Source organism: Mus musculus, chromosome 7 (assembly GCF_000001635.26).
Source record: "Mus musculus strain C57BL/6J chromosome 7, GRCm38.p6 C57BL/6J".
NCBI lineage: Eukaryota > Metazoa > Chordata > Mammalia > Rodentia > Muridae > Mus > Mus musculus.
This window is the reverse complement of record NC_000073.6, coordinates 16,993,359-17,002,754: the sequence shown is the minus strand read 5'-3', so window position 1 is coordinate 17,002,754 and position 9,396 is coordinate 16,993,359. Positions and strand designations below refer to the sequence as shown.

The window sequence follows — 9,396 nt, the reverse complement described above, 5'->3', positions numbered from 1 at the left end:
TCAGCCTGGGACTCCAGGTCTGACTCACTATCACCCCCTACTGTTGCTGGCGGAGTGAATAATTTCTAGACTGAAACCAAGTTGTAGGGAATGGACTTGGATCTACCCATCCATGCACAGTGGTTAAAAATGTGCCAGGGGCCCCTGGGTCACTCAGGCAGAGAAACAGTACTTTCCAGGTGTGTGACATGGGCCTAAAACGACTTGAGGAAGGAATGAAGGTCCTGGGGACAAGAGGTGACCTGCATCCCTAAGTCCCTGCCAGACTAGACTAGAATCCACCACCAGGTGGTGCTCCAGGACCACAGCTAAAAACCCACCAGCGATGGATGGCACTTCTCAGGGCACAAGCGTGCAGGGGGAGGTGGAGTAGCGTGTCCTAACCCATCCACCTTTGAGATGGGAGGAGGGCAGTTTACACCTGTTACAAAACCCATACAAGCTAATGTTTCTGTCTCACTAGTGATGTTCTATTCTGTTTAAAGCTCTAGCCCAGCTAGCCAGGGTATTATCATGTAACCCAGGCTGCTCAGAAACTTCCTATATAGTGGAGGATGACTGAACTTTTGATCCTACTACGTCTACCTCCAGTGTGCTGGTGTTTCAGGCATGCACCACTAAGCCTGGGTTTGGGGTAGCAAGATAGCAACAACTAGACTACATCCCAGTCCTAGATGCTCTTACTGTGAGCATTTTTTCCAGATGGGGAAATTGGCTCAGAGAGGGTAGATGACTCGCCAAGAGTCACACAGCCCTGAAATAGGAACCCAGTTTGGCTCATCTGATGATGGACCTCCTAAACTTGAGATAGGGAAACGTGGTTATGGGGAATAAGAACGAGAAAGCAGTCAGATGATCGGCCAGGTGAGCACAGATGCTTCCTGCCTGGTCTTGAAGTGGTCCCTGCACATACCCTCCCCCTATGGTGGTCATGGTCAAGGGTAATGAGGTAAGAAAAGAAAAAAGAAAAAAAAAGCTGCTGGTTAATCTTGGCTGGCCAGGGACAGCAAAGAATAAGAGAGCGCGAGGGACTCCACGGGACTTCGCACAGCATCTTCATCTTTAAGGATGGCTAAGAGACTGATTCCAGATGTGTACAGGCCTCAGAAAAAAGATGGAGTAGGGCTAGATGGCAGGAGTGAAGCCAGGAAGCTCCTCCAAAGATCCATCACCACCACCTCCTGTTCCCCCAAAATTCTCAACCTTCTTTCCTCAGCCTGGGTCTGGGAGCCTGAGCTCTTTCACTTTATTCTTGTGACAGTGAGTGGCAGCCAAACTCGTTCAGATGGAAACCGAAAAGCTTGGAACTATACCTCTGAGATGGATCCTCTGCCTAGAATCCTCCAGTGAGGGGCCGGCGGCGTGGCTCAGGGGTAGAGCCCCTGCCTAGAATCCCCCAGTGAGGGGCTGGGGGCATGGCTCAAGTGTAGAGCCCCTGCCTAGAATCCCCCAGTGAGGGACTGGGGGCGTGGCTCAGTGGTAGAGCCTCTGCCTAGAATCCCCCAGCATCTGGTGAGGCCCTAAGGTGTGGTTTCATGGAAGATTACTTGCCTGATATGCATAATACCCTGGGTTCCACTTTGAAGTCAATAGCTTCATCTTTTCAAAAGCAAGGAAGGTCAGGACCACAGGGAAATACAATTAGGTGTGTAATCAGTCTTAGGATAATGTTCAGAAATGGGCAATATTAATGTGCTCTTAGTGCAGGATTTTCTGTCGTTTTTTTTGTATTATTTACTCATTCATTATTTTAACAGTGCCTCATGTAGCCCAAGCTGGCCTCAAGCTCACTCTGTGTCCTGTCTTGCAATCCTGATCCTCTTGCATCATTTGTTACCATGCCAGACTATGCCCTTTGATGGCAAAGGTGTCCCCCATCATGCTCTTGGCCAAGCCCACATGAGAGCCTGTGGTTTCAATCAGTCTGAGATAGACAGACGTGGTCTCCAAGTCCCCCGCAGCCTATTAACTCATCAGTGCCATCCACTCATCAGAGGTGTCATCTACAACAGCAAGAAGAGAATAATAATGTGCTACTTAGCCTGTGGCCTCCGAAGTGTGATTTCACCCGCAGGGCAGGTGTCAGGTGCCTGGGGAGGCCAGTGCACAAAGCGTACAGGATGCCCTAGAGCTGGAGTTACAGGTGGTTGTAAGCCTCTTAGCCACTTAGGAGCTGAACTTAGGTCCTCTGCAGGAGCAGCACAACACTCAACTACTCAGCCATCTCTCTAGTCCTCGCCTCAGCCCCCCAGGTGCCAGAATCACAGATCTGCTTCATGGACCAAGTTTGACTTGTTTACTTGTCTGTTTGTCTATGTGTTTATCCATGCAGGGTATAGATATATCCATACTTTATCACCTGGGTAAGGCTGGCCTCGAACTCTTAAGCTCAAGTAATTCTCCTGCCTCAGTCCCTGGAGTAACTGGGTACCATTATGTTAGCTAAAATGTGATTTTTAAAATCAGGCAATAGGAAGTGAGGGGGTGGGAGTCCAGATTCTGAGTTGCTTCCTTGCCGGTCTTCATTTCGCTCCATAGGGAAGAGAGGAGATAGCACGAGGGAAGGGAGTTTCAACCCATTGCCCACACGACAAAGCTTGAAGAAGCTAGGACTTCAAGCTCCACAGTGCCCTACTCCAGGGCTCCTGGCATAACCGTCCCGGCCTGAAAGAGGATTTGAATGGTACCTGCTACGCCCAGTTCCCAAATTCACAGTTTGGGATTGTGGCTTCAAATTCATTTATCAGGAATCATCCCAACTTGGTCATGACTGCTGGTCACAAGACGTCCTGAGATGTCCCTCAGTGTGTCCATTTTCTAAAGCTGTCTAGAATGGCAGCCCTCAATCCCAAACCAGCCACAACCCAGAAGCCTGGGCTGCAGTTCTGACTATGGCCACCAGGTGGCGATCCAATCTGGCAGGTTCCCAATCAGGTGGCTGAGCTGCTTGACTGGACTGGGTGCCCAGGACAAGTTCAACATCTAACAGTACCAAAGTTATGCCTGGCCTCTCTGCATGCCAGGCTGAATTCAGGAGTCCGCCTAGCAGAAGTCCCTTGTGGGCCTGAGGACCTGGTTTGCCTCGCATCCTTGAAGCCCCAAGCCTGATCCCCAGCACCATATAACCCTGGCATGGTGGTGCACACCTGCTATCTCAGCACATAGTAGGCAAAGACTGGAGGATCCAGAGCGAAAGGTTGTCCTCCACAGCATAGGGAGCGCCAGGCAAGCCAGGGCTGCATGAGACCCTGCCTTTAAAACAACAAAAACCTTGGGTTGACTATTTAAAGAGATAATAATATCCTTATCCAGTTGGTCCAGGGCAGTGTAAGGGTTCCTTCCCTCTCACATCTGGTCCTCTCCGGATGTTCCTGCTAGATAAGGAAGGGAAGAGAATGTCACGTCCATTCAAGGGAGGGACAAGCTGAAGGTCACACTGACCCAAGTTTGTCCAAGTTTCAAGGCTATTCAGAAAGGTCATTATGAAAATAACACCCAGGAAAAGGGGTGGGATCTATCTTTCTTCCTTTCTATCTTTTTTTTTTTTTTTTTTTTTTTTTTTTTTTTGAGTGTTATTCCAGTCCGTGGCTGTCTGCTGGGTTTCGGTGGCATTGCCTATATCTACAGCATTGACAGCATGTCTGCCAGTGCTAACATTTGTAAATATGGTGGAGTGTGTGTGGCAGGGAACAGAGGGTTTCCTGGCATGTGCAGGAACCTGGCAGGTCTGAACCAGAGTGTGAATGAATACTGCATATGTGTGCCCACAAACTTATGGACATTTCTGGGGGCCTACCAGTGTGTTTGTATAGGGGCTTGCCATTTGTGCCTGTACCTGGGTCTCTGTAGGTTCAGTGTGTGTGTGTGTGTGTGTGTGTGTGTGTGTGTGTGTGTGTGTGAAAGCCGTGTCACAAAGTCTCTCCTTGGGACTCCAATATTATCCCTAAAGCCCACTGAGCTGCAGACCCTGTGGGAAGCTGAACTGGGTGGCACTGTCTATTAATGCTTTTCCTTTTACCTTCCAGTGGCTGTGAACAACTGCAAGGACCACCCCTGACCTCTACCCCTAACCTGGTCATCCCAGACAACTCCAACTCCCATCAAATCTACTCCTCCAGGTGGGGTCCATATTCTGGACAGGCTGAGCTATAAGGAAACAAACCTTGTCCATGAACAACAGCAAAAGGGGCTATAGAAAGGCCAACCTGAACCGTGTCGAACAGAGCAGGGAAAGCAAAAGTGGATATACAAGGGTGCATAATAGAGCATCCACCTAGAATCCCTCAGTGAGGGGCTGGGAGCATGGCTCAGTGGCAGAACATCTACCTCGAATGTGAAAGCCTGTTTTCTCCCCAGATATCGTCCCACTAGGGGTGGGAGGAGAATTGGGGCTTCTGGGACATATTTCATTCTTCAGCTAATGAGCACTGGACTGCTTTTTCACTAATGCTCGCTACCCCTGCTGACTTCTACAGAGACTGTGTGTGTACATTTATTCTCTTTCTCTGCTGCCAAGCATCACAGAGACACGTCCACCTTCCTTCCCTGAGGCCCTTAGCAGCCCAGGATCTGGTTCTAAGAAGCAGTTGTGCACACTACTTCCCCCTTTGAGCACACTTCTAGTCTAACATCTTTTTAACACATCCAGTGGCAAGAGCAACACAGATGTCTGTGGGCTCAAACAGACTGAAGGGAGTGGTGAGGTGGCTCACGGGTAAAGGCCATTTCTACCAAGCCTGATGACCTGGATTTGATCTTCAGGGGTCCCCAATGCAACACCCTGCGTGCATTTCCCTGCTGGCTCGTCTTTCCTCTTTTTCCTTTTTTCAGACTGTTTTTCAATTATGTTTATGACTGTGTGTTCAGGCTGCATGTATGTCTGTGCATCATGTGTGTGCCTGGTGAGTGAAGACCAGAGGACATCAGACACCCTGGAAGTAGAGCTACACGTGGTTGTGAGCCACCATGTAGGTGCTGGGAATCAAACCCAGGTCCTCTGCAAGAGCAGCCCCTTACCTGCCAAGCCATCCCTCCTGCACCTCACTCCTTGTGGGTTTTCTGTGCCTTCTCACGGAGATCAGTATGGTATGTGAAGCCTACAGGCTCTGTACCCTCAGATCCTCCAGCCCTTAGCAGCCTAAACATGGCAGGTAAAGTGACAAGGTAAAACACAGGGTCATGTCATTGAACCAGAAAAATCACCCCAACACTGACCATTGCCACCTCGGAAACAAGAAGCCACCTTGTACACATTTTTATTTGCATATCAACTTGAGTTTTCTCTTTAAGTGCAAAAAGGCCATCAATCAAAATTAGTTACAGACAGAAGAAAAAGGACAGACTGATTCCCCCCCCCCTCTACCCATTTCCCTTTGCCAGGCTGTGAGCACTTAAAATACATAAGAAGTTAAAATACCACCCAGGCCGCCAGGCTCCACGGGCTTATGTCTTTCATTCTTTAAGATGCTATACTTAGTATTTTAAAAAATCAACATATAAAAAAAAATTTAAGTGTTTCTATAGCCACACCACCCTGAACACACAATCTCATCACATAAAAGCAAGATGATATAGTAGGCCACTGAAAGATGGGCATGGTGGCACATGCCTGTAGTCCTAGCAGAGGCAGCCATCCAGATCTGTGAGTTCAAGGCCAGCCTGGTCTACACTGCGAGTTCCAGGCCAGCTGGGGCTAGATAGAGAGACCCTGTCTCAAACAACACAAAACAAAAGAGGGTCATTGGGGCCAGATGTAGAGGCACACACCTGTAACCCTAGTACTCTGGGCCCTAAGGTAGACGACTACTGTGAGTTTGAGGCCAATTATATATGGAGCACCAGGCCATCGGGGCTGCATAGCAAGACTCTGTCTTAAATAAAAAATAGAGACAGAAGGAAAGAAAAAGAGAGAGAAGAAAGGGAGAGGGAAGAAGAGGAAAGGTTAGAGAATGAGGGTGGAAAGGGGAGGAAAGGTGTGGGCGGTGCTGCCTGACCCCTCACCCCTGCCCCCCCCCCATTTTCAAACATGGAGAGAGAAGGAACCTGAAAAGGAGAGAGGCATCCCAGTAGCTAACAAAGGCAGGCAGGGGGCAGGGGCACTGGGCTTCCCTTACAGCTGTTCTTCTTGCTCTCTGTGTTCCACATCTGCTCTGATGTCAGCCCTTAGTACCCGGAGGCTCCTGGCCTCACCTGCCCTGGGGACTCTCCTGGGCAGGGTTGGCAACCTGGGAGTGTGCCAGAAGACTCTCCTGCGCATGCGAAACCATGAGAAGCGTCCTGGGGTCTGGAACCTCACTGTCTTTACCTGTTTCTGGGCCCTAGATCCCGAACCAGCTGAGGCTTCCTGTATACCCTGAGGTCCTGCCTCCTCCCTCTGGTCATGGAGGACCCCTGCCCTTTGGTCAGCTAGGACCTCCACCCTCTGATTTTCTGTAGCACCAGTTCTTTGGTTAGCTGGGCCCTCTGCCCTCTGACTATCTATGGCTTCTGCCCTCTGGTCAGGTGGGACTCCTGCCCTGAGATAAGCTGCAGCCTCTACCCTCAGATTAGCTTCAGCCTCTGCCTTTGGACTAGCTGCAGCCTCTGCCCTTGGACTAGCTTCAGCCTCTGCCCTTGGACTAGCTGCAGCCTCTGCCCTTGGACTAGCTGCAACCTCTGCTCTTGGATCAGCTGCAGCCTCTGCCCTTGGACTAGCTGCAGCCTCTGCTCTTGGATCAGCTGCAGTCTCTGCCCTTGGACTATCTACAAGCTCTGCCTTCTGGTTAGCAGCAGCCTCTGCTATTGGACTAGCTGCAGCCTCTACTCTTGGATCAGCTACAGCCTCTGCCCTTGGACTAGCTGCAGCCTCTGCTCTTGGATCAGCTGCAGTCTCTGCCCTTGGACTATCTACAAGCTCTGCCTTCTGGTTAGCAGCAGCCTCTGCTATTGGACTAGCTGCAGCCTCTGCTCTTGGATCAGCTGCAGCCTCTGCCCTTGGACTAGCTGCAGCCTCTGCCCTGGGACTAGCAACAGCCTCTGCCCTGAGACTAGCTGCAGCCTCAGTCCTTGGACTAGCTGCAGCCTCTGCCCTTGGACTAGCTGCAGCCTCTGCTCTTGGATCAGCTACAGCCTCTGCCCTTGGACTAGCTGCAGCCTCTGCTCTTGGACTAGCAACAGCCTCTACTCTTGGATCAGCTGCAGTCTCTGCCCTTGGACTAGCTGCAGCCTCTGCCCTTGGACTAGCTAGAGGCTCTGCCCTCTGGTTAGCTGCAGCCTCTGCCCCCTGGTTCTCTGCAGCCTCTGGGTGCTCCTCAGCTGGCATGCCTGTTCCCTGAGCGAAGGGTGGCACCTGCTCCTTCCTGCATCGTCTCAGGGAAACCCACTTGATCTTGGGCTTCCAGCGTCTAGTACCCAGCATCTGGTCACTCCGGTCTCCTGTGTTTCTGGAGCTATCATCGTCCGAGCTGGCTTGGCTGTGTCTCATTTCTCCAGCCCTCTCAGCTGCTGTGGAGGCCTGCTGGGTCTGGCCCACCTCGGAGCCTGATCTGGGTGCCCAGCCCTTCACCCTCTGTTTCAGCTTCCCCCAGGACACCTGGCTAACATACTCCCTCCATCTGTCGGCCTTGGATGGCTGGGGCCCCAGGTTGTTCTCAAACATGGGCACTGGAAGATTGACTCGGCGTCGTGGAGGAGGCGCGCTGGGCTTCTCCCCACGGCGGAGGAAGGCCTCCACCAGCTCCTGATCATCCTCACTCTCCACATCGCTGCCCAGGAATTTGCTGCCCAAGTAACTGACCGGCATTTTGCGCACCTTCCTGGTCCTCCCGGAGGAGCTCCTGTTGCCTTTGACTTTGGAGGTATCGAAGTCACTCAACTCACTGTCGCTGCCATTGCTGCTGTCATAGGTACCTACAACCAGCCGAAGTGGAGGAGTGACCATCTGCGGGACTCTCCTCACTCTCAGCTCCTTGGTTCTTTTGCGGGGTTGGGGTGGGTGTGGAGTGCTCTTTTCGATGATACGGGCCACATCTTCCAGGGTGCGGCCCTCCTCCTGCAAAAACTGGATTAGCCGCTCCCGAAACTCAGCTTCCTTCGTTGCAGGCTTGGAGATGACTCTCCACACGCCCCCAGCCAGGCGGACCTCCCGGGGGATGAGCAGATAGTCAACATCCTCCCCAATCTGCAGCATCCCCACCGTGGAGTCCTCTTCTTTGCGGAACACCTTTCCGATTTTCTTAAAGGTGCCCACAGGCCTTAAGGCCTCCACTAACACGTCCAGATCGACATCTTTGCAGACGTCGGGGACACTCCAGAGGATCAGGCAATCGGGAGACGGAAGGAAGCCCCAGGGGAACCATCCCCCTACGTGGCTTTTTTCGAGAGTCTTTAAGATCTCCAGCGTGGACGCTCGAGTGGGGGCAAAAAGCCCAGACACTTGGCTGCTAGTCTTGGGGAGGGGGCGGTGGACAGTCCTAGCAACTCTGCTCGCACAGAGTGTCTCCTCCCTACAATTTTCTCTTCAGGAAACAAGTCCAAGTTGGCTTCCCCAACCCCCTCGGAGTTGTAGCAAGCAGTTTTCCAGGATGCTTACATGAACTGAAGCACGCTCATTCCCGAGGCTCAAAGTTCAGTCCAAACTGGAATCGCCAGTGTCCCGGCTCCAAGTTGGGGTCCCACGAGCTCCGATCGCTTCTCCCTTGCCCCAGACACCAGGATATAGCTGAAAGTTCTTGGGAGGACTCTGCAGACAAAGACGGCTCAGCGTGGCCTTTCAATATGGCGAGGTGCTTAAAGGCCTCCGCCCAGCCCCGAGGAGGGTCTCCCGCCCCCAGGCAGTCTGCCACCCGCTCCAAACTGACCTTGCGCTCAGTCTGTGGTGGAGCTGAGAGCCGCAGGAAGTTTCTGGGCGCCCTCCCCTCCTGGGTGAGGCCCACCTTCTCCTTCTCATCTTACACTCTAAGCCTGGGAAGACTGGCAGCGGGGCTGTCCACTCCCCTTCAGGGCAGCCTCCCTCTCCTCCCCCACAGAGGTGTGGCTGCCCCCCAGAGCCTCAATGGGGCCAGGGCTTCCCTTAGCTGCAGCCAAAACCCACGTCATCATCCTTCCCAAAAGGCAACGGGTCCCCCAACCTGCCATCCTAGACGTGCAAGCCCAAAAGGTGCGAGTGCTGATGGCTCAAATCCTTTGAAGGCTATTGCAATTATGAACGTGCGTTTAAAATTAAGGGGATGGGACTAGAGGTGGCTCAATGGTTAGGAGCATGGGCTACCTTTATGTAAGACCTGGGTTTGACTCCCAGAACCAATACGATGGCTCAAAACCCTGTTTATTTCCAGTTCCAGGGGATCCAATACCCTCTTCTGATCTCTGTGAGCACTGCATATACGTGGTACACACACACACACACACACACACACA

General features: G+C 52.1%; 1 protein-coding gene across 1 annotated transcript; it reads right to left on the bottom strand.

The window, feature by feature from the left end:
• Window positions 1-5,239: 5,239 nt before the first annotated feature.
• Window positions 5,240-8,853, bottom strand: Ccdc8 (coiled-coil domain containing 8). Its single transcript, NM_001101535.2, has one exon. It carries the CDS (start codon window positions 8,165-8,167, stop codon window positions 6,110-6,112), a length of 2,058 nt encoding a protein of 685 aa, NP_001095005.1. The 5' UTR covers window positions 8,168-8,853; the 3' UTR covers window positions 5,240-6,109.
• Between the last annotated feature and the right edge of the window lie 543 nt (window positions 8,854-9,396).

What these genes read in the sequence shown, in the direction of transcription:
- Ccdc8 (NM_001101535.2), bottom strand. Translation starts at nt 8,167, where the DNA reads ATGCTGCAGATTGGGGAGGATGTTGACTATCTGCTCATCCCCCGGGAG.